Genomic DNA, 27,974 nt, shown 5'->3' with positions numbered 1-27,974 from the left:
GTGAGCAGGGTGGTGGGAAGAGGCGGAGTGTTATTAGCGCGCAGGCGCGGTGGCGGTGGGGCTGGGATTTAAAGGGGTAGGACCAGCGGCCGCTGCCCCTTGGAGGGGGGGAGAGTGTTTAGTATTTTTTTTAAGAGTGCGGGGGGGGGCGTCGCTGCTCCTGCTCAGGAAGATGGTTTGCGGGGGTTTCTTTTGTTCGCGCAACGCGCTGTGCGCCCTCAACGTCGTTTATGTGGTGAGTGGAACAACCGCCTGGCTCCCACCCTCTTCGCCTGGGCTTAGGAGAAGATGGAGGGTGGGGTGAACGTGGAGGGGGGGGGAGGGAGAAGAGAGAGAGGATAGGACGGCAGGGTAGGGATCCGGAGGTGGGGTGTGGGGGCGTGGATCGGTCCTGTGCCCGTAATAGGGCTGGGCTTTTGGGGAATGTGGTCATTTCCTCTGGTGTGTCTAGAGATGCGCCCTGGCCTAGTCTTGGGGTTCTAGCGTTGATTTGGGGCCAGTGAAGGCAACAGCCCCCCCCTTTGTAGGGTGGGGATGGGGAGAAGACAACCTCGGCTCTTCTGCTTAAGAGTAGGAGGGGAGGAGGTGGAATAGAGGAAGAGAAACTGGGTGCTCCGCTAGGGATGCATGTGGGAGGGAGGGAGGGAGGGAGCCTCGGTGCTCCAGAAAGATTGGGGGGGGGTTCCTGCCTGTGTGCCTCCATTTGAGACCCCCTCATGCAGGATCAGGGAGTGGAGGCGGCAGCAGCCAGTTTGTGGCACAAGAAGGTGTGTGTGTGGGGGGGGTTTCCCCTCCCCTGGAAAATAGGTGCTTTGAACAAGGTGGTTAAAACCAAGGATGTTTTCTCAGGGTAACTGAATATAGATGTGTTGTCAGGTTAGCCCAGGAAATGGAGGCTTGTAGTTGTACCTAAGCTTTTCCTGTGTGCACGTTGCCTCCTTCACCAACATCTAGTTATAAGAGTCTTTGTAATTTAGTGCTGTCACATATCCTTTTTTTAAATACTGGCCAAGCTTAGTTTTTCATCTGTGCTTTTTTTTAATTGGGGAAATGACATTGTTCTTACGGGTTTGAACTACTCCTTCATCGCGTTTCTCTGTCAAATGCGAACTGAAATGGGCCTTATCTCTTTGCCTGGTGTCGTCTTTGTTGTCACATTCAATCCTACCAGAGTAAGATAGCGACGCCGTACAAGAAAATATTATCTTAGGCTTGAGTAGGCCCCAGTTAAATTGCAGGAAGATCTTTTATGCTTTCAAGTATGAATAAAAACTTCAGCTGCTGTCAAAAGTTTTAAAGAACTTACAGTATTTCTTGTGTGATAGCAAGAAGAATTTCGAAATGATGATTCAGTGGCTTGTGTCGCAACTGTTTTTTTGGGCCATGGATTTGATTGAACTTTGCCCTTATTTTGAGAAATGCAAAGGCTCTGGAATAGGTTAGGCATCATTGTGAGTAGTGAGGATGGGTGATAGGAGGAGGGTATATGCTCATGTCAGATGCACGTACTGTGCTATAAAACAGAACTTTAAAGGAGTCTTGAAACTAATCAGTGTGTTAGCTTAGGTTGGCACTGTAAGCATATTCTATTTGGTAAAGATTGAATCTTGTTGGACAGAATCCTTATGTCAGAGTAAGCATGGGCAGGATTGCAAATATAAGGAAGGAAAGAGCAACAAGAGATTGGCTTAAGCCAGTCTATGCATCAGAAAACCTAATGGTCACAAGGGAAACCTATAGGCATACAGCACTCCTTTGTCTTGGGCAAAGGTCCCTGGAAGCAAAGTCGAGTGTGAGCTTTTGTTTTTAAGCAGCAGATGCCTTTCCAGTATTTATTGCCTTGAGCACCAAGAGGTAGTAGAAAATCCTGGAAGAAGAGTTCCAAATGATTATCAAGGATCTGACTGCCTTTGCATTTTTGTTGCAAAACTGTAAAACAGAATATGCCTTCTGACAGTATTATAAATGTATTGGATGTTCTGCGGGCAGATAGAAATGCTTGTACCCTGCCTGTAACACAGATAATGGGGAATGTATCCCCCTCTAGATAATCAGTTGCAGTCTTCATCAGCCCTAGCCAGAATATAAAAATTAGAATAGAGATGGCCCAACAAGCATGAAAAATGTAGTATGCAACCAAACTTAAAACAGGCTTTGAGAATGCACATTGTAGAGTGCTACGTATTTGTTTTTAATTCTGCTACAGAACATAAAACATAGGTTACTATAAAAAGGTAGGAATACCTGAAGTGTGGATTTATCACATGATGTGAAGAATTTCTTGAATTGTGAATATGAATAAAAGACCAGGGAACAAAAGAAAAACTGATAAAATGCAAGTTAAAATACTTTCGTTACATATTTTCCAAAATCCTGTTGCTTGGTGTAGTAAAGAGTAGGCCCACTGAATCAATGGGACTTTGATGAGTCAGCTCTTCCATATGTTCCATTGATTTGTTTGAATCAATGAAGCTTATGAAGGAGTAGACTCACTAACTCCCCATTGATTCAGTGGGCCTAGTCTAGTGAGATTTACTACATTAAGCAACCAGATTTTGGCCAATAAGAAACAAAAAAAATCCCACAGATTGTTACAGCTGATCATTGAAAGTGAATCGGAAAGAGGTATAAGAATTGGAATAATATACTGACTTGGTTTGGATGCCTCACACTCTCATTGTTTAGAGCTACTACAGCCAGAGTCTGTACAGCTATGACCACATGCAGCTTCTGATAGGAAGGAGGTAGCAGGTAGAAAGGAAAGAGTATGGCTTGGAACATTAGTCGGTGGGGTTTCAGACTGGAATTCTGATATATGACAAGAAGCAGTAATAACTCTAGTTGTCTATGGGAAGGAAATATTGGTCTGTGCTTTTGATGAGGTGAAAGGTGTTTCTGAAATAATTTAACTCTTTTTTTTTACTTTTAAAAAGATTAGGTATGGTCAAAAAAATTTAAAAATTACATTCCAAAACATGTTTGGTACATTGCAGGGCAACCCCGTTGGAGACAAGCCAAAAGAAATTAAGCCCTATATGAAATAAAGCATTATACAGTGGTGCCTCGCTTAACAGGCGCCCCATTTAACGATGAATCCACATAGCGATTAAGTTTTTGCGATCGCATTGCGATGATTTAGATAGGAAAAAATCACTTTGCGATGATCGGTAAGCTGTTTCGCTTACCGATTTTCGCTTAGCGATGTTTTCCTAACAGCTGATCGGTGGTTCCAAAATGGCCACTGGGTTTTAAAAAATGGCCGCCTGCTGTGTTTTTGCGCTGATTCCTCGCTTACCGGGCAGCGAAAATGGCGGCCGTATGGAGGATTTTCACATAACGGTGAGTTTTTTGCCCATAGGAACGCATTAAACGGGTTTTAATGCATTCTTATGGGCTTTTTTATTTCGCATAGCGACGAATCCACATAGCAACGATTTTTCCGGAACGGATTATTGTCGCTATGCGGGGCACCACTGTACGTCATTCTGCAGAGTAGAATGGCTATGATTTCAAACAGATATTCAAACATTAACTCAGGTTGAATGGAATGGGTTTATATCCAAAGCTTGCTTCTTTATGAATGGCGTGTGTGTTTGCACTCCTGTGGCTGAAGATAACTGCTGGACAGGATTGGGAATGTGTATGAATACACTCAGCCTCGCAGGGGGGAAATGCTAGTTTTCTATGCCTCTGACTTTCCCGTTCTTTCTCCCCATCCCCCAATTATTTATTTATTTATTTATTTATTTATTTGCTTTCCAGCTGGTCGGGCTGCTGCTGATTGGCGTGGCTGCCTGGGGAAAAGGCTTCGGCATTGTTTCCAGCCTCCACATCATCGGAGGGGTCATTGCTGTGGGTTTCTTCCTGCTTCTCATCGCCATTGTGGGGCTCATCGGTGCTATCAACCATCACCAAGTCATGCTCTTCTTTGTATCCTTCTGTGCTGTTGCCAAACCCCAGCTTTTTGTGTCTGTCTGGATGCCTGCTACCATGGAGCAACTGATCCTTGATGATCTTGCTGTTTATTGCCAGCCACAAAATCTGATGTACCAGACTAAACTGTGATAGGGTACCTAGTTGTAGGATCAAAAAACTTTATAGGTAAAGTCAAAGTTCTAATTTTATTTTGTTTTTTTTCTCTCTCTCGTTTGTGGCCTCATGGATGCCCCCATGCTGGGCTAAGTCATTTATCTCTCTTTCTCGCTTGTTTCTCGAAAATCAGCCAGTGCCAAAATAGATACCTTCTGTTTTCTTTTGTCTTGAGAACTGATAGTTGGCATTGAAGTTGTTCTCTGAATGTGCTTGCTTTGTTTGGAGCATGTGGTGTGATTTAGTCCATTGATGAACAAAGAAGATGGGTTAGTGGAGGGTTCAATTTCATGCAAGAAGTGAGTATCTGATCTTTACCCTTCCCATCATCTAAAAAGAAAGGGAGGCTATAGATCATTGGAAGAGAACATGTTTTATATGGGAAAGATCTCAGCTTCAGTTCTTGACATCTCCAGTTGAAAAGGGAAAAAGAGCAGGCAGGCAGTGACAGGAAAAATCTCTGCTGGGGAGCCGTTACCAGTCAGAATGGACAACACTAGTTAAATGAACAAATGATCTGACCTCATATAAAGCAGCTTCACATGACTTAGTCTATGAAGGTAGGAGAATAACACTGCCCACTGTTTGATTTTGGTCCTGTATCTGTCATGTTATGCAGTTTGAGCCCAGTAGCCTCTGGATTCAGTTAGGGCTGTATATGGGGGAAATTGATAGATTTGATTTATTTCAGGTTCTTCTAGGGATCCCTGGTTCATTTTGGGTCTTTTGCTTTCTAGTCCTTTTGTTAGAAATAAAAAAGGACTGGTTGTTTTGGGTTATTTAATTTTGTTTTTTCAAATACATGCCCTGTCTGGCTTTCGTCCAAAAGCCCTAAAGAGCCCTTAAAATAATATAAAAAGTAGTGGCAGGGCCACGGTAAACTAAGCAAATGACACATTAAAAAAATCGGTCTAGCAAACACACACACACAGGCTAGTAAAGAAAAAACACTCTCCAGAAAACCAAGGAGACAAATAAAAGCAAAAAATATAGTCAAAGCTTCCCAAACCAAAACAACTATAGTATGAGATTTCGTTCCCCTCTACCGCTGATGTTTTCTGTTCTCTTTCTTGAGTCCGCCACGTGCAGCAGCAGGCAGCAAAAAATAATCTAGAAAAGAAAAGGGAGAAAAGTGGGGGGGGGGGAAGAGCCAAAGAAAGCAAAAGGGCAGAGTCTGAAAAAACAATTCCAAAGAGGCAGACTGGCACCATAGGCAGGTCTGCCTGGTGTCAGCAGCAAACATCCTAAGAAATTAGGAGGGAATCCACAAGCACAGGTGGGCAGCACAATCAAGATGGAGGCACCATGGAGCTCAGCAGCACACAAACCCCACCTATAAGGAAGCAAAGATCATTCTTCACTGGTAGCAACCAATCTGAACCTTTCTACAAAAAGTTCTCTCTGTGGATATTCTGATTGGCCGCTGATAGCAGCCCTTACAACACTGTCTGATTGAACATTTCCAGGTGAAGGAATGAATAAATGAAAGAGGGAAATATGAAAGAATCCAAAACTTTTATGTCCTTCTCTTTCACTAAAATGAGTTTGGTTTTAAGATCCTCTCTTTGGGGAATTAATTAAGGATTGTGAAAATGAAGGCAAGTGCCTTTTTGTGCTTTTCTCCATTCATGTTAAGCTAAGTCTCATTCCTAGGTGAAAAGAATGTTAAAGATATGTTAATGAATGTTAAATCTGATATGTTACTTTATCAGATTTACAAAATCTGATATAGCAACATCTAGTAACAAAAATTTCTTTTTTACACCTGCTAGACCACACCAGACAACATCATCTCATGTTACTATCCCCCTGTGTTGAGAGCATGGCATACATGTAAAGAGGATTAAATGTGCTGCTGGATATTGCCAAAGCCCTTGGAATTCACAAAAATGATTGAGAATAATGTAGGAGGAGGAGGGTGGTGGTGTCTTGTGCAATCTTGGAGGTAGAGTTTTGAACCCAAGATTGCAGTGCTGCTTCTCACTGATTAACATAATTGGAGCCTTGTATGATTTTTCAGTATGTGTCTTTGACTCAGATCTGTGTGGTTTTGCAGTACATGTCTGTGATGTATAAGCTATTGATTGAAAAATCTGGCTTGTTACATCAGACAGCAGAGAGGGATGCTGCTTTCTGCAGGATAGGATGAGGTTGCATAGATGCAGTCTCACTAGAGTAGTAGGGTGGAGAGCAAATAGCTATTTAGTTGCTACATTGTGGGGAATCCTGTGTTTTGGAGACGGCTCTGAATCAAAGGAAGAGGGACCCTGTGAGCGGCATCTTGATGCAGCTTTGTTAGCTAGAAGTGGGATTCGAGTAAGATTTTTTTTTTCAAATAGAAAAGGAATATGCCACCTTTAATGGAAATCTCTGAACCTTGTGAAATCTTGGATGCTCTTTATATCTGGAGAGTGTTGGCTGCTGTGCCAAGACCACAAAAATCTGAGAGTGGGCTTTTAGTGGAGCAGCAGTGAATTTCAGGCTGGCCACTGTCTTGGGCTATCATTTTGTTTCATCAGGACACTTTATAGATTATCTCTTTGCCATCCACTACACCCCACAATGATTACTGGGTTGAATTGCAGAGTTTCCTGTAATTGTGAAACCACTTCTTCATTTACATGAGATGGGTAAAATGCTGAGGTTGGTTTTCAGTAGTCGTTGAGAGGAAGCAGAAAATTTTGTTAAGCGTTTCTGGCAGTGTGTTCTAAGGAATCTGGTGAAAAGCCTCTTATAAATAGCATATCTATAATAGATAGATAAATATACAACTCTCATGTGGGGCTCTCATTGGTCTCCTGTCCAGTTACTGCATAGATGCATAGCTTAGTTTCAGTGGCTTTACAGCATCAGGTGTTTCTGATTATTCTTTCCTAAAAGGATTATTCTTCCTTTTAGACAGGATGCATGACCTAATTTGCTGAGGTTACACAACCATTGCCTTCTTTCAGTTCATCAGCATAGTGCACTGGGTGACTGGTTCAATAAAGCCACAGTGCACACAGGAGAGGATTACAGAAGTGTTCCACAGGAAAGCTGGCATCTCCTTTTTCAAACGCTGGGATCAAGCAATGGAAGCTGCCCAACCTGCACTGGTCTGCAATCTGTCTAGATTCTTGAGGACCCTTTCAGTCTAAGGGAGGGGCCACTACGGCAGACACAGAGCATGGAGTTTGCATGCTGAATGTCCCAGTATTTCAGTCTCCACTGAAAAGAAACTTAGGCAGCAGGTAATGGAAAGGCTCTACTCTTTGCTGAAGAGCTGCTTCCAGAGTAGGCTTCATTGGACTAAAGGGGTTGACATAGTGTAAGGCATCCTCCTGCATTCACTCTGACTACAGCAAAGGTGTGGGGGGATCTTGGAAATTTGGAAATGACTTTCCCAGTCTTTAAAATTCCTTAAGACATTGTTCTTCTTGCAGAGTGTATATGCCTAAAAAGACTTCTCTCCACACTCCTAGTTTCCTAGGTTTTTCACAGTGTTATGGATAGGCACCAGAAATGGGCAACTAGATGTGGTTGCTCTGCAGTTCCCATTAGCGCTAGCCAATGGAGAAGAAATACATGAGTTAACAGTCCAGAAAAACATCTGGGGCCACAACCAGTCACCCTGGTCTACACACTCCCACAAAAAAGGCACATACACCCTTTTCACTGCATTTACTTCATCATGTGCACTTTTTTAAAGGTGTAGAGCAAGTTTTATATGGGAGATCTGTTGTGTGAAATAGCTTTAGACTAGATTCTTAAGCTGGGAAAGCCATAGGTATCAAGTTGAAGAACTTCAGAACTTCCCTGTCCAAAATCCTGTTGCTTAGTGCAAGCCAAATTATAAGGTTGGGTCTATTCCTCGCTGATAAACAGAATGCTCCTGTTGTGATTCTTGGGATATCGGTGCAGATACTGCCCTGTCAGAATCTTCATTTACTGTTGACGTATGGCAGGTCTACTATGCCTTTATTTTGGTGATCATACAACCCCATCTCTAGCTAGCAAAGCCAGGTCGGGGTAGTTAGGGGAAGAGCATTTAAACCCCACACACACACACACACACACACAGAGAGAGAGAGAGAGAGAGAGAGAGAGAGAGAGAGAGAGAGAGAGAGAGAGAGAATTAGATACTGGAAGTCTTAGAGCAAACTTGGTTTTCTTTTGAAGTTGTGAGGAGCCAAGGCTGGTAGATGATTTGAGGGGGAATGCAAAAAATTCTTCAGAATAAATGGACATCATCTGGTAATGTATAGTCAGTTTGGAAAGCTTGAATTAAAAAAATAAATAAATGGGAGTTTATTCTGTTTATGGTATTTATATTGTGTCTTTCCATTATGTCTTTTATCCAATGTGTCTTTCTGTGATAAACTGGAAGAAACCAAAAGGCTTTATTTGAAACATAAGTTTGTTGGTTCTGCCCATGTTTTTCTCATTCGTTTCCTTAATAGTGCATTCTCTTCAGTATATGATAATTCTAGGAATAGTCTTTATTTTCCAGTTTGGGATTTCCTGTTCATGCCTGGCACTCAAAGAAAGTAAACAGGTAAGCCTGCCTTCCCACCCGAAGCTTGCTTAGGTTTGGAGGCAACATGCATAATCTTTAGCCTGCACATCAAGCTACGGCATGTTTGTCTGTTGGGAAAGGGTCTATTGGACCAGGAAATGGAACAGCAAAGAACAAAACCCTGAGTATTAGGCAAATCACCTCTTCTGGTAATTGCTTTTGCATGCCTTAGAAGAGCCTATGATAAAGATGCAGACATGTGAAATCAGGGATCTGGTGCTTTCTTGAGGAAAGAAGCTATTGGAAGGGACTAGTAGGCTTTGGTTAGCAGGGATGCAGTCAAAGTGCACTATTCCTCTTGGCTGCCTGAGCTTAGCAGTGGGGAGATGCTTTTGTTGTTCCACACAAAATACTGTAGTACATTTTCTATTTGTTCAACATGTCCTTCAACCTGGTTGCCTACCTGCCCTCAAGCGCATCCAGTCTACACCTTAACATCCATGGGTGAGTTTTCTACTGTGGCTGGGACTGCAGGAAAGGACAGCACGGCAGGCTGGACCTTTTCTCTCTTTTTTGCAGAAGCACTGCTAAAGTTCCGAGTGCACTCTAGTAATTCTTCTGTTCTTTGAAATCATTGACTATATACTCCTGTTTGGACACAATGCAACTTTGCAGCTTCACCTTAAAACTTCCTGGTCTGTTTAACAACCATTGTGAGTGACTTGGTTAAGGTGATGAAGAACTGAGCCGCTGTGACCATATCAAACTGATTGAAGAGGCTTCTGTTTCAAGCCACATATGCTTTCTCTCTCTCTCTCTTTCTACTTTTTCCTTGCAGCAGATCCTCTTGAGTGGTGCCTGGAAAATGGTGAAGGACGACAACACCAAGAATTCATTGGAAAATAACTTAAACTGCTGTGGCCTGTTCAACAAAACTGAATTTGCTGAGACATTTGAGACTGACGTTGACTCATGCACCGCAGTAAGTGTATACTTCTGAAATACTTTGGGCCTTTCATGTTGCAGACAAGAGAGCAACATCTCTCTATGGCTTGAGCTTGCTGAGAACTGTCGGGTTGGCTTCGACTAGTAGCTGAGTTGCAAGCAAGGTCTCTTGGGAACTACTTCTTGAAGGCTGACAGGGGATATGAGTAAAGAACATGAACATTTAATTCAGCAAAGGTTACATGCTGTGATTAAAACTCGGAGTTATGTGAAATAATGGAAGAAATACTGCTTTGCACTGTTGCCAGTATTTTTTTCTAAACTACTGGTTTCCTAACTTACATTCCTGAATATTGCTGGACTATAATTTCTAGAATTATTGATCATTGGTCATGTTGAGTGGACTTACTGGGGACTGAAATCCAACAGTATCTTGAGGTCCTAAATTTGAGAGTCATTCTTTCAAAGCACCCAGAGTTGCATAGATTCAGATATAAAAGTTCATCAGATGGGTTATTTATCGGTCTGATTTTTGAAAAAACTGTACAGTTGTGCCCCGCTTTACGATTGCCCCGCATTACAACGAATCCGCTTTACGATGATCTTTTTGCGATTGCAATTGTGATCGCAAAACGATGGTCTAAATGGGGGAATTTCACTTAGCGATGATCGGTTCCCTGCTTTGGGAACCGATGTTCGCTTTAGGACAATCAAAAACAGCTGATCGTCGGGTTTTCAAAATGGCCACCGGGTGCTTAAAATGGCTCCCTGCTATGCTTAGGGACGGATTCCTTGCTATACAGGCAGCGAAAATGGCTTCCATATGGAGGATCTTCGCTGGACAGTGAGTTTTTACCCCATTGGAAAGCATTGAACGGCTTTCAATGCGTTTCAATGGGGTTTTTAATTTCGCTTTACAATATTTTTGCTTAACTGCTATTTCCCTGGAATGGATTATCGTCGTTAAGCGAGGCACCACTGTAGTCCATATGCAGTACCCAGTGCTTTAGTAAAGCATAAAAGGGAGTGGAACTTGGAACCCTTTTGCCCTTGATGGTCAGATGAAATCCTAACAGCTAGCAACTCAGAGTCTTATTATTTAGTATTTTAGTGATTTGTAGTTGGCCTCTGGTTAATTCTTTAAAATGATATGCTCTTCAACAAACAGACTTTAAAAACTGATAATGCACAGATAGTTCCTTAAGAGCGTCACATCAGAGTTTCTTGCAGGAATACATAATAGCATGAAAAGACAATAATCATTAATATTCCAGCAGCCAGCACCTTGACTTCTTGGCTCCTTGTCTGATGTCATCTTGCGTATGTGAGGGGGAATATATTGGCTGTAAAATACTGCTGAATTCTCAGATGCTGGACAGCAGCACAAACTCCTCTTCTCTTCTCTAAGCAGAGAAGCTCTCTCATAAGTAGCCCAATGCTTTAGTGAAAATTATGAATCTCCTGAATGATAAGACTTATCTTCCCCCTATATTTTCCAAATGTGTGAGAAGGCAAACCTTTAACTGAAACAAGATGCCAAATCATCTCACTTCAGAAAGTGTTCTCCTTGAGCAACTGTGGATCAATAAAATGAGATGATGGCAGAGAGGAGGTGGCGTCTGGATGACAAGAAGATGCATTGTGGAGAAGTGACTTAACAATAACCCAAAGCTAAACCCACATGTTTACATGGCAGTAAGTCCCACTGAATCCACATCATAAGGTGGGAATGTCAAACTGCAGCCCCAATACTACTGGTTTTCTTGACTTTATTCACTATTCTCCCCTCCAGATTTCTTTTCATCTTGATTGGGAGACTCATGCCCTTGCATTTCATTTTTCCTATTTATCTTTTTTCATCCAGTGTTCAAACGGGATTCCTCTGTATCAAAACATCTGCAGGGCTTCAGCTTGAAAGGAGATTGCTTTAGGGCAGTGGCTTCCAACCTTGGGTCCCCAGATACTCTTAGACTACAACTACCAGAAATCCTGGCTGGCACAGGTAGTAGTGAAGGCTTCTGGGAATTGCAGTCCAAGAACGTCTGAGGACCAAAGGGTGGGAACTACTGCTTTAGGGTTTTTAGTTATTGAAGTCAATAACCAAAAGGTTCTTTCTCTTCTTTCTACATTTTTCCATTCAGTACCCAACCATTTCTAAATGACTGTATCTTTTTGGAGTATATCTGGCTTTGTATCTCAGTTGTGCTTCTTTAAGTACAGCTGGCCTGTTGGAACTGAATAGGAATAAAACTAAACCCTTTGTCTCTTCTTCCCTAGGAACCTGGTCTTCAAGTGTTCATTTGATCCTACAGGTTGTTTTGTAATATGGCTTGGAGTCATCTTTCTTTCTCTCCCCCTGTAACTTTACTTTTAAACTTTATGCCTGTACATTTTTAAGATCTATCTAAGAGCATCAGTGTATTTCAGATGATCGGTGGCGCAGGATCACTCTGTACATAAGGGTGCTGGCCCAGATCTATTGCATTTCACAATTGAAGAAGTTCCAGATCAGTATGGCCAGTGGACTCATCTAAAGATGTAGTGGGCACCACTTTTGTATAGTTGCCATGACATGTATGGCTCATCACAAAATGGCTATTGTAGGAGCCTGGCAAGTCACCAAAAAAATATTACATGCTAAAGTTTGGTCTAAGCCCCTAATGTCACATATTTAATCCCATACAATATAACACTCATTCCACAGAAGATGGACTGATGAGGCTGAAAACCAGCACACCTCTAGTCAGAGATCTGTCACCCTTCTTCCTCAATTCTTGCCCTCATCTTCTTGCTCCATTCTTGTTCCCTCCTGTGGAAGGTTGTGTAGAGGAAAATATAAAGTGATGGGGCTGGGAAGAGGAATAAATAGTGAAGATAAGGAACTGGGAGATAGAGCTTAGTATGGGGAGAAGGTAATTAGGTGAGACCAGGAGGTATCTCTTCTTTGTGGCCTTTGTGAATGCACACAAAATGGGTTTTACTGTGCCTTGCAGGACTCCTCGGAATATTCTAGAGCTTATAAAGACATGAATAGGAGGACGTTGCCCCGTGGTGCGCATGCTCTGCCCGCCTCTACTACCTCAGTTCCTTTTAGCCGCCGCTGAAATTGGACTCCCGTGCTACTCCTAGAGCGATTTTATGATTCTAATCTTATGGTTTTCTGATCTTCGGACTGCTTAATGTTTTCAGATTCTCGGATCACGGACTTAATCAAGTTTTTTTTACTTATGGACGTTTCCCTGTGAATTATCTCTTCTTTTTGCCTCCCCCCTTTCCCCCTCCCTTCCCATCTTTTTTTAATGGTCTCCTCAGGCCCATTCAAGCGTTGCACGACGTGTGCCAATAAAATTCCTTTTGTATTCGCGAAGGCTTTCATAGCCGGGATCTAATGGTTGTTGTGGATTTTTCGGGTTCTTCAGCCATGTTCTGAAGGTTGTTCTTCCTAACGTTTCGCCAGTCTCTGTGGCCGGCATCTTCAGAGGACAGCATTCTGCACTCAGCACTTCCTTTTACTGATGGCCACGATCGTTGCTTGTTCTGTCTGGGTGGGAGTCACCAGACTCACTCTTGTCTGGAATATAAAGTTAACAAAACTGGCTCTTAAACTCTGGCTTCAACGACTTAGGTCCTACTTGTGGGAAAAATCCTTGGCACACTCCAGTCTTCCAACCAGTCCCACAATGGAACCTACCCCTATTCCAGTGCCTCAGTCTGAGCCTTCCATTCTGTTGGCTCCTACTATTCCTTCACCGAGGTCCTCTACCAAGGTTTCCAAGCCTAAATATCCCTCGGTACTGACGTCAACCTCAATGTCAAAGTCTTCCTTGGTTTTGGCAAAGACTCAATCTGTTAAGAAACAAAAGGATAAGGATAGAGTCAAGCAAAAGAAAGCTAAGGGGGTTCCTAAGCCTCATCAGCCTCGTGAGCTGTCCACATTTCCCTCCTATCTCCCATCTTGGAGGAATTGTTAAGGGACATCCCAGACCAAGACTCCATTTCCGAAGCAGGAGAGTTGGGTCCTTCTACTCGGGCTCAAGCTTTGGTCTCGATACTGAGCTCGTCTCCCAGTCATGGCCGTTCTGAGGCTGATATCATATCCAGCCCGGCCTCGACCCATTCTAGCCCTGTTTTGACCGGGCAGGCGACTGTTATCCATCTTTTAAACTCAGAGGCATCGGTCTCGCAGTCCCCTCCGTGGAAGAGGGCAGCAAAGCAGCGTCACATCTCCCCATCCTTGCAGTATTGGGAGGTAATCCTTGTTCTGTGTCCATGTTGACACCATGTCTTTCCTGAATATGGAGATTCCCTTTATGACTTTGATTGGCATGGTGATCACCACTGATACAGTTTTGACGAATTCGATCCGAGATTCGATCAGGACTGTTATGAGCGTCCCAAACGTGTTCAGTACGCTTATGCCCCATCCGAGTCCTCTCCATCGCCACCACTGCCTCTTCTTCTGAGTTGACATCAAGCTTATTTCGAGTTCAGTCCTATGATACCAGTGTGCAAGAAGTCTGCTAAACGCCATATGTCTAGCTCTGAAGTACCACGTCGCGATCCATCTCCATCTCAACACAAGCCCTCTCGACATGAGCCTGTTCCATCCAAGTGCCCACACTCTTCTACGGTGCCATCAGCTTCAACATCGCGCCTGACTGCTTCTTTACCTGGATCCCACTCTGCCCATCATGTCCCAGCACCAACCCCTCTTGTTCCTGTTTCTCGAGCTCGTCAACGTTCTCCCTCTCCAGCTCTCTCCATCTATGGAGGAGGTTCTTCGGTGTTGACAGTTTCTGAGCATAATTTTCCCTCTGAGGCGTACAGAGAGTCTCCTTCAAATTTACCAACTCCTGATTTGGACGTTGCAGATGTTCATCCTCTGTCCCATCCGAGGACTTTACGCCTTACTCTCAGCTCATCCTTCACATGCCCAAATCATTGGAGCTTGATATTGAACAGCCATCTCCTCCCAAGCACAACCTTGTCTTTGACATTAACCAAGATAAATCCCCTCCATTGAGTTTGGCATTCATCCCAGCCATGTTGGACCTTATTAAAGAATCCTGGGACAAACCATTTATGTCTTTACAGATATCTAGGCATGTGGAGAACCACTACTGCACTCACGGCATGGACACAGCATTCCTCATCAAGCATCTTCCACCAAATTCCATAATCGTACAATCAAATCAGTCCCCAGCTGGTAATTGTTCCCCAGTCACTCCTATTAACAAGGAAGAGAGAAAGCTGGATGTACTGGGTCATCATCTATATTCTCTAGCTTCCTTCGTTATGAGGGTCTCAAACTACCAGGCTGCAATGGGGGCCTATCACAGGCAGCTGTGGAACAAAATCCTCCCGGTCCTTCAGGCTGCTCCTGAAGAGATTAGAGCCAGTGCCCTCATTACCCACCTCGAGGCCACTACCTTGGCTAAACAGCAGCGTTTGGCATCTCACCATATGGCTGATGATGCCTCAGAGTCTTTAGCTTCCGCCATTGCCCTTAGACGGCATGCATAGCTGCGTTCTGTGGGGATCACTGATGATGCTCGATCTTGTATTGAGGATTTGCTCTTTGATGGCATTGGGCTTTTCAGCGATGACTGAAGAAGTGATGGATAACTTACACAAGATTCACAAGACTGCCCGTTCTTACTTCACCCAACAGCCCAGATACCAACGTAACCAGTGGTGTAGGCCATATACTTTCCATCAATCATACCAGCACCCCTACCACCCTTACAAACCTCCAGTTCCGGCTCCTGAGAGATCCAACTTTTCAGTCTTCTTCTTTAGCTCTTCCTTTCCATTCCCAGGCCCCTGCTCAACGCAGACAAGGTTTCAGTCGCCCTATAAAAATAAAGAAATAAACAATATCTTTGACTCTCCTCTCTTGGACTGTCCCCATCATCCCCAGCTGGCTCCCTTTTTCAACAAGTGGTCCACCATCACCAAGGACACTTGGGTGCTCACCATCATACATTTCAGTTACCTATTGGAATTCAAGGAGCTTCCTCCTCTTGGTCATGTCAGACCCACAACTTACTCACCTGCTCTAGAGGACGAGGTTACACTCCTTCACAAACATGCTATCCAGAGGGTTCCTCCCCAAAATATTCTGAATGGTTTTTACTCACGTTATTTCACGGTTCCCAAAAAGGATGGAGGCCTTCATCCCATCTTAGACCTGCGACTTCTAAACACCTAAATGCATCCGAGGAGTTTTCGAATGGTCATCCTCGAATCAGTCATCTGTCTGCTTCAGCCAGGTGACTGGTTCATGGTTATAGTTCTACAGGACATGTATTTTCATATTTCAATTCATGAGCACGATTTCAGATATCTCTGTTTTCTTTTCATGGGCATTGTTTACCAGTTTTGTACCCTTCCCTTCGGTCTGTCCACAGTTCCAAGGACCTTCACAAAGTGGCTCCGGTCGCTGCCTATCTTCATCTGCACAACATCACAATATTTCCATATATAGACGATTGGTTGATAGTATCACGATCACACAGCGCAGCCCAAAGGGACTCTACCTTTGTTCTCCAGACTCTGGCAGATCTCAACCTGCAAGTCAACTACAAAAAAATCTCATCTCAAGCCATCTCAGACCACGGATTATATTGGGGCGTATCTCGATTCCATCGCAGCCAGGGTGTTTCCCTCTCCAGAGAGAATACTCAAGTTAAAGCAAGCCATTTGCCCCTTTTGGCATTGCACCGCAGTCACTGTTTACTAGACACAGCACCTACTAGGTCTGATGGCTTCAACTGCGTCTGTACTCCAACATGCGAGACTGAAGATGCAGTCCTTACAGGCCTGGTACCTATCCCAGTTTGACCGTCTGCTGTACCATCCTTCCAAGCGTCTACTGGTGACCCCGGAGTTAGCTTGCCAACTTACCTGGTGGACCTCCATCCCTCACGTTCTGGTGGACCACCCATTCAGGCCTCTCCAGCTCACAGTACAGGTCACAAAAGATGCCAGTCAGATAGGATGGGGTGTACACTGCGGTCATCGAGAGATCCACACTTTGTGGTCAACCTCAGACACTGCTACACATCAATTGCTAGCAGTCATCAAGCAATTGCTAGCAGTCATCAAATCCTTCCAAGCTTTCCAGTTTTTCATAGCTGGTCACAGCATCCAGGTCATCACGGACAATATGACCACCCTGTATTATATCAACAAACAGGGTGGCACCCATTCTTTGAATCTTCTATATTTAGTGATTCAGCTGTGTGAATGGTGTTACGATCACCATGTCTTTCCTGTGGCTCTTCACGTGGCTACAGAGAACGAGATTGGCAACTGTCTGAGTTGTCTTACCACCGAAACCCACAAGTGGACCCTCAGTTATGCCGTTTTCTCTCATCTCTGCAGTCGGTGGGGGACACCAGGTCTTGACGTCTTTGCCACTCAGGTCAGCTCCAAATGCAGCAGGTAGTGCTCTTGGGCAGGAAGAGGAGAGAAATCTCTCGGCGATGCTTTCATGATGGACTGGGGTTACAGCCTTCTTTATCTCTTTCCACCCATTCCTCTCATCCAGAGAACGATAGTCAGGTTTCGTCAGCTGAACTCCAGTGCCATTCTAGTAGCACCATGGTGGCCTTGACAACCGTGATTCACCACTCTCAGAGCCATGGCTACTGACTTCCTGAGCTTACCCCTTCAGCCGTCCCTTCTGACTCAGGGCAAAGGTCAAATTTGTGATCCCGACCTTGACTCTCTACACCTTACTGCGTGGAGAATTCCCCCACTGTGGCTGAAGTTCTAGATAGAGCTAGGAAGCCCCTCTACTCACTTATTATATTCGTGCAAGTGGGACGCTTTTACCAAATATGCTGCATCGCGGAATTTGCCCAAAGTTCCAGTTTCCTTGGACACCCTTCTCAAGTTCCTTCATTGTCTTTTTGACCAAGGTTTGGCTCATTCAACATTGAAAGTTTATATTTCTGCTATAGTTTCATATCAGCCTGGGGGGTCTGAGGCCTCTTGTTTATTTTCTCATCAAAGCATCCTGGTTGCCCATTCGTTTCTGCATTGATTTCAAAGTTTTAATGATGACGTATAAAGCCCTAAATGGTTTGGGACCTCGATACCTGGCAGATCGCCTTCTCCCACCCAGGTCTACCCGAATCACTCAACAAAGCCAGCAGGGATGGCTGAGGGGCCTTACGCCAAGAGAGGCCTGGAAGGAAAGAACAAGAAACCGGGCCTTCTCGGCAGTGGCCCCTCGGCTGTTGAACACTCTCCCAACGGAAATCCACTTGGCTCCCTCACTGGGCATTTTAAAAAGCCACTTAAAAACTTGGCTCTTTAGGCAGGCCTTCCCTCCAGTCAATTAATTGATCTTTGTTTCTCAATTATCTCATCTTGATAATCTATATGTGCATCTGTTAGTAGGTTTTATTATTATGTATGTTATTGTATTTTATCACTCATGTAAGCTGCCCTGAGTAGACTTTGTCTAGAGGGGTGGGGTATAAGTCCAAATAAAGTAAAAAGTAAAAGTAAATATCTTGAAGAGATTTCTGAGAGGTTTACTGAACATGCGCCCACCTACACAGCCTCCACTTCCACAATGGTCTCTCCAAGTTGTTCTCCGTGCACTTGCTTGTCCACTGTTTGAGCCCTTGGCCTCTGCGCATCTCAAACTTGTTTCCATCAAGACTTTGTTCCTTGTGGCTATAACTTCTGCACATCGAGCAAGTGAGCTGTCCGCTCTTCAAGCTGATGCCCCTTATATTAAATTTTACCCAGACAAGGTTGTATTATATCCAGATGTATCGTTTCTTCCCAAGGTGATTTCAGATTTTCATGTTAATCAACCGTTAATCCTTCCAACATTGTTTCCAAGTCCCTCGTCTGATGTTGAACGCATGCTCCACTCTGTCGATGTCTGTCGTGCCTTAGCATTTTATATTTCCAGGTCTAAGGAATTCCGCACTTCCCCCAGACTTTTTGTGTGCTTCCATGGCCCACGAAAGGGCTCTCCTGCCTCCTCGCAGACAGTCTCAAGGTGGATTGTCTCTGCTGTTACTTTAGCTTATGACTTGGCAGGCAAGACTCCACCAGAGGTGCTAAAGGCGCACTCCACGAGAGCTATGGCAACTCCTACAGCTTGGTTGCATGGTGTTGAAGTCCCTGACATCTGTCGAGCGGCCACTAGGTCTACACCATTGACTTTTGTGACGCATTATCATCTTGACGTCAGGGCCAAGAAGGAAGCAAGTTTTGGAAGGGCTGTGCTGACTTCAGTGTTGGCGCGATGGCCCTCCTTCTGGTGAGTGAGCTTGCTGGTCACCCAATTGTGTGCATTCAAAGAGGCCACGAAGAAGAAAGAGAGGTTACTTACCTGTAACCATAGTTCTTTGAGTGGTCCTCTGTGAATCCACACATCCTGCCCATCCTCCTCGCTGTCCATCATCTGGTGTCTTGAGCTTTGTTGGAGTCAGAGCCTTGACAGCGGCGGACATTTCAGAACTGAGGCATTACAGGGCAACGCCCTACTCATCACGTCTCTTTAAGCTCTAGAATATTCCAAGGAGTCCTATGCAGGCACAGTAAAATCCATTTGTGTGGATTCACAGAGGACTACTCAAAGAACTATGGTTACAGGTAAGTAACCTCCCTTTTTCTGCTTTGCTGCACTGCTGATCAACTGCAGTTTCAGGAGCACGGCAAACAAAGAGAGGAGATTGCTAGTGCACAGTAACTACAGAAGGATCTGGACTGGGAAGTCAAACTGGAGAATTCCATGAGGGCCACAGGTGCTGTTGCCTCCCGTGGGTGTTCTCCAGAACACAGCTCTGCAGCTGTGAATTTTAGGGAGGATTGACAGAGGTGGGCGAGCTGTCTCTTTAGGGAAGATAGGCCAGCATGACGGATTTTTCTCATTAAGCTTCTAAGAAACTCCAGGGTTGCTTAGAACACAGTTTGAAATCTCCTGCGCCAGTGTATCAATCACTGGGCAATTATGGTACCCTCTTCTTGCTGCAGATTCGTCATCCTTTTCCTCCTGTCATCTAAGATCTCCATCTCAATACAGTCCTGTCTGATTAGACTGTTGTAATTTACTAATGTCCGCATTCTCTGTGTGCTTCTGTAGGCTTTGTGCAGAACACATGTGAGCTGTTTTGTCCACTGAATCCCATTTATCTCCTATATACATTCTCATCATTCCCTGTCTGCACTGGGAGTACATATAATGCACCATGCATACTAGGAACATTATATTAATAAGAATTATTGTTGATTCACCTCCTGTTGCTTAGAATACAGCAGGGATGCTTTGTTCACTGAGGAGGAATGGACAAAAAGTTACAATTTGGCCTACACTGAGCATCAACATTTTGGTCACTATGTTTGGTTTGCACTCTCTTCTTTTTTTTCTAAAACACCTTGGCTCATCTTTTTTGTTTTTTGTCTCCTTGCATTATGTTGCTTTCATGCCTTGTTCTTTTTTTCTCTCTCTCTTTAGTGAGAAGCTGCTTTTCCTTTGAAGTCCTTCTTTTTTCTGTCCTCTTATTTTTACATGAAGCACTGTCCCAGTTTTTCACCATCCGACATCATCTTGATCTTTCTGAATTTGTCTCCTTTAGGTTTCCCCTGTAGAATTCTACTATGCCTTGCCTATAATTTCTTCTAAAAGTGACATTGACTCTTCACCTACCACTGTAAAAAATGGCATGTTCTTTATTTAGAGCAACTGTGGCCTTCTACCTATTGTCAGAGTCAGGTCCCATAATCCCTCATCATTGCTCTGCTGTCAAAGACCGGCAGAAATTGTAGGCCAAAGCCGGATACACAACCTCAGTCTAGAGAAATATTCAAAACCTAGAACAGGAAGGGAAGAGCATGTGGTCTTCATGTGTTGCCACATGGCAACTCCTATCATCCTTTACTATTGGCTGTGCTAGCTATGGATGATGGGAATTACACTTTGACTGCTGGACGGCCAGGGGGGACTCCATCCCTTCACTGTGAAAAATAGACCTTAAGCCGTAAGGTGCAGTATTTGCAATGGTAATCATGTGTTGTCGAGTCAATTCTGACTTATGGTAGTCCTCCGTAGGGTTTCCTAGGTAGATGGTACACAGAAGTGGTTTACTAGTCCTTTCTTCTAGGGAAGCCCTGGGACTCTGCAGCTTGCCCAAGGCCACATTCATAGGAGTCTCAGTGGAGAATCAAACTCCCAACCTCTTGTTCTGCAGCCAGATGCCTAAACAACCATTTAGGACCAGTAATATATTTGGAGAATGACATTATTGCAGGGAAGAGAGCATGCACAGAGATCCAAGTCTGATTTTGAGTCTCTGGGTCTGAGTCTTGACTTGAGTTGGGACTTAGGACTGGAACCCAAAGGCTCTGGCCTCCTGCCCCCACCATCATCAGCCTACAATAGAAACTAGAAAATCTAATTTGGACAAATGGATCTGAGTTGCGAGTCAAGTCCCAAGTCCTCTCAAAATCTGAGTTGAGTCCAAGTCAAGTCGCCAGTGTGACTCAAGTCAGACTCTACAGCGACATGTGAGCCGCGAGTCCCAATCTTTGCTTTAAACTTTGACACAAATCTGGGAAGGAGAATATGTGGCTCTTTGGATAATACTGGATTGGAATCTCATCAACTCTAGACAGAGCTCTTCTTCGATGCTATAGCCCATCATCGTCTGGAGAGCCGTGCACTCCACATTCCTGACTATTACATACAGTCATGGCCAAAAATATTGGCACCCTTGGAATTCTGTCAGAAAATGCAACCCTTCTCTCAGAAAATTGTTGCAGTTGCAAATGTTTTGGTACTCACATGTTCATTTCTTAGTTTTGTGTTGGAAAAACACACAAAAAAACCCAGAGAAGTCAAATCTGATACAATCCCATGCAGAAACCCCAAAATGTACTGGCCAAAATTATTGGCACACTTAACTTAATATTTGTTAACACTCCCTTTGGAAAAAAAAATAACACATAAATCTCTTCCTGTAACCATGAATGAGTTTCTTACACCTCTCTACTGGAATTTTGGACCACTCTTCTTTTGCAAACTGCTCCAGGGCCTTCAGATATGAAGGATGCCTTCTCCCAACTGCTATTTTGAGATCTCTTCACAGGTGTTCTATGGGATTCAGATCTGGACTCATTGCTGGCCATTTCAGAACTTTCCAGCACTTTGTTTGTAACCATTTCTGAGTGCTTTTTGAAATGTGTTTCGGGTCAGTGTCCTGGTGGAAGACCCATGACCTCTGGTGGAGATGCAGCTTTCTGACACTGGCCACTATGTTGCGCCCCAAAATTATTTGGTAATTATCCGATTTCATGATACTGTGTAGTCAATGCATCCAATGCCAGAACCAGCAAAGCAACCCCAAAACATCTTTGACCCTCCACCATGTTTGACTGTAGGGATTGTGTTCTTTTCTTTGAATGCCTCATTTCTTTTTCTGTAAACGGTGCCATGATGTCCCTGACCAAAAAGCTCTACTTTTGTCTCATCTGTCCACAGTACCTTCTCCCAAAAGGATTGTAGTTTTATCACATAAGTTTTGGCATACTCCAGTCTTGCTTTTTTATGCCTTTGTGTCAGCAGTGGTGTCCTCCTGGGTCTCCTACCATAGCGTCCCTTTTCAGATAGCAATGGATAGTGCAAGATGACACTGTTGTACTCTGTGTCTGCAGATCAGCTTGAATTTGTTTGGAAGTTAATCTGGGTTCTGTGTCCACCATTCGAACAACCCTTCATTGTAATTTTTAAGTAATTTTGCTCTTCCGTCCATGTCCAGGGAGGTTAGCTACAGTGACATGGGCTGTAAACCTCTTGCTGATATTGCGCACGGTGGACACAGGAACATTAAGATCTCTGGAGATGGACTTGTAGCCTTGAGACTGTCAGTGTTCTTTCACAATTTTTTTCTCAAATCCACAGACAACTCTTTACACTTCATTCTTTTCTCCATGCTCAGTGTCACACACCACACAAAGGTTGAGTCAACTCTTCTCCAGCTTAACTGGTTGCAAGTGTGATTAATATATTGCCCACGCCTCTCACTTGTGACAGGTGTGTCTAAATACAAATTAAAGGAGCATCACATGCTTGAAAAGCAATTATTAGAGTTTAGACAGGGTGCCAATAATTTTGGCCAGTGCATTTTTGGGTTTTTGTGTGGGATTGTATCAGATTTGACTTCTGTCTTTTGTGTTGTTTCAACACAAAACAAAGAAATGAACATGTGAGTACCAAAACATTTGCAACTGCAACAATTTTCTGAGCAAAGGGTTGCATTTTCTGACAGAATTGCAAGGGTGTCAATATTTTTTGGCCATGACTATATGTGGCAATATTTTAAATTCACCACATTGCAAAATATTCTGCATTTTCATAACACATGAAGGAAGTTTTCAAACCAGCACTAGACTGCTTTAGAGTACAACACCAATGATTAATTTGGCCAAATCCAGGCTCTGATTGCTTTCAGTTTTAAGGACACTCAAGGAGCTGGGACTCATGAACTATTTCAAACAGAGATCCTTTGCTTTGTGTTAGGGTTCAGAAGGAAACCTCTTTAACAAACAACACGTTCTGTAAAGCCATTCCAGTTCACCAGTGTTTTCCCCTTCTGAACTGTTTCCAGACGTAACACATTAATCTGGGAGCAGAATCCACAGCTGGGATTTTATTTTCCAAAAGGTCTCTTTCTCGCCTTGCACAGGAAAGCACTCTCATCAAGTCAGATCTGAGTCACAATTTGTGGTCACAACACAGTGACATCAGTAATGGATTGTGCTATTTTTTTCTTTCCTTACTCCCACTACACTTATTTTTTAAAGAGCTTGTTTCAGCCCTGGGGGGTCTCTCTTCCAGTTTACAGAGAAAGGCCATCTTATCCTTAGCAGGGGAACTGCATCAATGTGGTTTCAAACAGTTACAGCAGACATACGTTAACCTAGATCTACACAACACAGCCACTTTTCATGCAACCCTTGAGCTAAAGTTTTAAATGATAAAAAATGTTTGCCCTTGTCAGTTAATCAGTGGGGTTGAGTGTGCAGGGTGTAAATCATTGTGTTTTCTTTTCAGCCCATCTGATATGCTGTTGTTGTAGGAATTCAAGGTGGTCTGTTCAAGAATGATCATTAAATCAGATTAGGTTCTTCAGTGTCCTGGAAAATCTTTTGTTATGGTTTTGATTACATGCAAATTCAAACTCACTCAGTTCATCAACTAAATCTTGCATTAACGGGCCAGCCTAATAAATACTAAGAAGGCAACAATTTTCTGGAGCATGTTTTGTCCTGTTGATGTCATTCCAGCTTGCTCAGGAATGAACACACAAGCAGTACTCTTAGGTCAGGAAGTGAACTAAAAACATTCATTTTAAGTGTAATCTATTCTTCTCCAGGATCAAGCTTTTTGGGTGACACGATGAATGGGTTCCCTTCAGTTTTGAGGCAGAAGCCACTTGTGCACTTACATTGATCGGGTCAGACTTGCTGTCATAAAAAAAACCCAACCAAACAAAAAGGTTCCCCTATACTTGCTGCCCTCTATTTCCTGTTTCTTTTTTCACTTCTTGCAGGGCAGCTGTTTCTTTAGTTTTACTACAGCAAGGCAGCACATTTTGAAAAAATCAAAATGAGAGCCTCATACTGTAAACTATGAGGAGAAGGAAAAAGGCTAGTTGCTAAACCAGTGACTTGTTTTTGTGGGCCTGGAGATCAGGCATTGTGAACTGGATCCAGGGTCAAGCTGCAGTAGAAGAATTAGCAGTGAAGGCTACCTTTGTGAATTCAATCTCTCTTCACCCTACAGACCAGCTGGAGTTGGTCTTCTAGCAAAGGAATTTTTCACCAGAGGGACTCCTGTATTGAGGGACAGATTGGTCACCAGTTCTAATACAGTTGCAGCTTCTGGTCTTGGGCACTTCACTCATAAACGAGTCCCACTGGCTGCATGTGACAGTATTTTGGAGTGTGTGTTCCTCTTCCTGCCAAGTGACAGCTAAAGTCACAATGTGCTTTCATTCCCTCTAGCCATGCAAGAAAGCAAAGACTGTATGCTCCAGTTGTGGTGATGTGATGATGAAACATGCAGACGAGGTATTAAAAATCCTGGGTGGAGTTGGACTCTTCTTCAGTTTCACAGAGGTAACTATGCCAGTTAGGCTGAAAAGGGGGGGGGAGGCTGTGCATCTGAGGCAGGGGGGCCACTTCTCCTCCCTGGCCATCCTAACTGTGAAGGAGAGTTTCAACAGGTGTAGACTTTACTGACACAGGAAAGCTATGCTGGTTGAATGTCTCCCTGCTATATGGCGGTCTAGTGAAGAAGCCAGAGCTGTGGCCAAAAACATAATCATAAGCCTTGATGAATTGTTGCTCTGCCATCTCTTCTCATCCAGACAAGGGGATTCTGCCTCCTCCCATGAGAACTAGATTTTGACTGTGGTCCTCATCCCCAGTGTAATAGTCACAGCTCCACAAAGTAACTGTATGAAACATGCTGCCTTCAATTACCTTTTGAATAATGTATCACCCATTTTTTCCTCTTTCAGATCCTTGGAGTGTGGCTCGCCATGCGCTACAGAAACCAGAAAGATCCCAGAGCCAATCCCAGTGCCTTTTTATAGATCAGCCACCCCCTCCCCTCATCCCATGCCTCTTATGCCCTTCTTTAGTTATCCGCTGGTCCCCCGTTCAAGGTCTCCCATCCCCATCATTCAAAAAAACAAAGCAACCTATCCAGGCCGTGTGTGGGAAGTGGGAATTTGCCATGGTGCCAAACTGCTGATTGGGTGAACCAGCAGAGCAAAGCCTGCCTCCTTGACATGAAGCCTTTGGCAGGTGGCAAAGAGGACCCCGTGCTAAACGAACAAGCAACATGGGTCCCTCAATGGGCCCCTCACCAGTTCAGTTGTGTTATCGCTGCTCAATGCTACAATCACTTGGGTGTTTTTAAAATGTGTACTTTGGGTTATTGTATTCATTGTTGTTAGGTTTTTTAATTTTTATTTTTAAAGGCTTGCCCTGGAGCTGCTTCCACTTTCACGAGGCATTCTGGCAGTACAAAGGCCTCTGCCCCACTGTGTAAGCAGAGACAACACTTTTATTTTAAACTGCTTCACACACAGCTGCCCTTCTCACTTTGTTTTTGCTGTGGTCTCCCTTGGGCAGATATAGCATACACCCAGGAAGCAGCCTTAGGGGAAGGGTTCCACTTGGGCAGAGTACAGATGTGTATGCTAAAGCTCTTATATTTGATTTTTAAAAATGCCCAAATGCCTGATTTACAATCATATGTACCGGCTACCTCTTTCAGAGGGGAAAGCAGGGGCCTGTAGAAACCTGTCCAGCTGACTAGATGACTCATCATGTAACTAAGGCTGCACCATCCTTACAAATTTTCAAGCTGGTTTTAAAATGGTGTCTCTCATGACTTGTTTTTTGTGACTCCATTCAGATTCTGATTCCTAGTCCCTTTTAGGTATTACTAATGTTATGGAACCTTGGCTGGGGAATTGGTTTACAAGTGCTGCATGTCTGCAGTGTTATCTCTTGCCCCATTCAGACTCCTATCCCTGTATCTATTTGGTGTAAGGATGATGAGGGAATTACAGATAGTGTGTAGAGTTTTCTCTTGTTCAAGCAGTAGCCCAACTACTGACCAGCTGGAAGGTGCATCCAATGCCAGTCCGCTGTCATTTTGCAAAGCTAAAAGATGGTACTCTTAGACCAGCAAAAAGAACTAGAAAAACTTTTGACCACAATTGTACCAAGCACTGAAATGCTGCACCAAGCTACTTCTGTTAAGGCTCAAAGCCAGTGTACTCAAACCTTTGGCCCGCTTGCTGTTTTGGACATCTAACTTCCAGAAGCCCCAGCCCACAGGGCTAATGCAAAAGGATTATGGGATTTGTTTCCCCAAAATAGCCAGAGGGGAAAAGGTGGAGCACCACTGCTCTGGGGCTGCAGATGAGGTAAGGATTTTGTTGAGCTATGGATACTTTCTTCTGAACTTCTTTTTCCTTGAGGACTTAAGAGAATTTATACAGTATCTGTTCCTCACTTGAGCTGCCAGTTTCTTGCCCAAGAAAGGAAAATTAGCTTTTATGTTTGTTATTGGTGATCTTGAGGTCCTACAGACTGTATTTCAGAATCCAGCACTGTGTCATTTTAGCTGCATTAGAAAGCACCCATATTCTGTCTGGACCAGAGACTGGAAGGGGGATCTAGTGGTGGTTAGGATAGCAGATTGAAAGCTCAAACACTGTTTTGCATTACCAGAATCTGGCCCAGAACAGATGACACCACTTGCCTTCATTTAGTGCCTCCCCTCCCCCAAGATTAAAGTGTCAGAAAAGGGACGATGTTCAGGGACTGTTTTTCACATTTTCTGTTCTAATGCTACACCAAGAAGCTTCCCTTTTCCTGTAAGCCAATTTTTTAAGGGCAACAAGGAATCTCCCAGGTGAAGAAAAGCATTCTAGAAATCCATACCCTTAACTATCAACAAAAAAGAGCATGTACTTGCTTCCTCTGAACAAGCACTGGTGGGGAAGGCTTGGAGATAAAAGGCAATCAGGCAGCAGAGGTGTTTTAGAGAAACACTATAAAGTTTTATGCACAGTGTTGCTTGTGACAGTTCCAGTACTGAGAGGCACTGCTATTTATTCATAAATTGGGGTGGGGAAACTTTTGCAAATAAGCTCCTGTCTGGAGCAGGTAGAAATAGGCTGGCAGCTTTGGCAGAAATAGCTGGGACTACTAGACTGCAGTCTGCTTACTTCCTGAATGAAGAGGCTACAGCAGACAGCATGCACATCTTACACTTGCTAGTGGCTTGAGACTAGGGCCATAGGGATATCCAGTATTTAAAAGTGTAGATAAGCTATAATGCTCTCTTCCCAAATCAGTAGCTAATATGGGACCCATTCCCTCACCAACCTCTCTCCTACAATTGAACTCTTGGGGGGGGGGTGTAGAGAGATTTTGTCATGATACATCCACAGGTCCATCTTGCTGGCAGGGACTGACTGGAGTAAGCTGACATGCACTTTATATAGGGTAGCAGGAAAAAAATTGACTCATGGCCATGTATTATTACAAATCTCTCACCCTATCCCTCTTAGAGGGAAAATGCTAAACAGATACCTGCAGAACCACACCATACAACCAAGAATTTTGCTGGCTACTTGTTTGGAGGAACTTCTTTCAATGCTGCATTATTTGCTTGGGACTATCGCTGTCCCCTAATTGGTCCTGATGGTGGGGAGAGTAAGAGTAGAGTTGTCATAACAGCTGTATAAAGAGGTGTGATACTCAGGATTTCGAATCACCAGGTGGTTTTGTCAAGATCTACAGGCTTGTACCATCATGTACTCTGGGACTGGTCCGATTGGAGATACCTTGTGTTACAGGCCATTTGAATAAATACACTGCTGTCAAACCC

General features: G+C 43.8%; 1 protein-coding gene and 1 long non-coding RNA gene across 5 annotated transcripts; one reads left to right on the top strand and one right to left on the bottom strand.

Annotated features, from left to right (window-relative positions):
• Positions 1 to 24: 24 nt before the first annotated feature.
• TSPAN31 (tetraspanin 31) lies at positions 25 to 27,974 on the top strand. Of its 4 annotated transcripts, none has more exons than XM_072991086.2 (6): positions 25 to 235; positions 3,763 to 3,930; positions 8,543 to 8,623; positions 9,423 to 9,566; positions 24,563 to 24,676; positions 25,081 to 27,974. In XM_072991086.2, exons 1-6 carry the CDS (start codon positions 173 to 175, stop codon positions 25,153 to 25,155), a joined length of 645 nt encoding a protein of 214 aa, XP_072847187.1. In that variant the 5' UTR covers positions 25 to 172; the 3' UTR covers positions 25,156 to 27,974. The 4 variants fall into 4 exon arrangements, with proteins under 4 accessions (XP_072847187.1, XP_072847188.1, XP_078240752.1 ...); XM_072991087.2 differs by having other exon boundaries at positions 45 to 235; positions 9,426 to 9,566; XM_078384626.1 differs by lacking the exon at positions 25 to 235 and adding an exon at positions 317 to 767 and having other exon boundaries at positions 9,426 to 9,566.
• LOC144586420 (uncharacterized) lies at positions 13,110 to 15,916 on the bottom strand. The gene is made up of 2 exons (XR_013541241.1): positions 15,280 to 15,916; positions 13,110 to 13,375 (listed from the first exon to the last, which is right to left on the bottom strand). It is a non-coding gene; the product is annotated as an uncharacterized LOC144586420 (long non-coding RNA).

This window comes from Pogona vitticeps, chromosome 2 (genome assembly GCF_051106095.1).
Source record: "Pogona vitticeps strain Pit_001003342236 chromosome 2, PviZW2.1, whole genome shotgun sequence".
NCBI classification, from domain to species: domain Eukaryota; kingdom Metazoa; phylum Chordata; class Lepidosauria; order Squamata; family Agamidae; genus Pogona; species Pogona vitticeps.
Note: the sequence above shows the minus strand (reverse complement) of the source record. Positions and strands in the feature narration are given on the sequence as shown.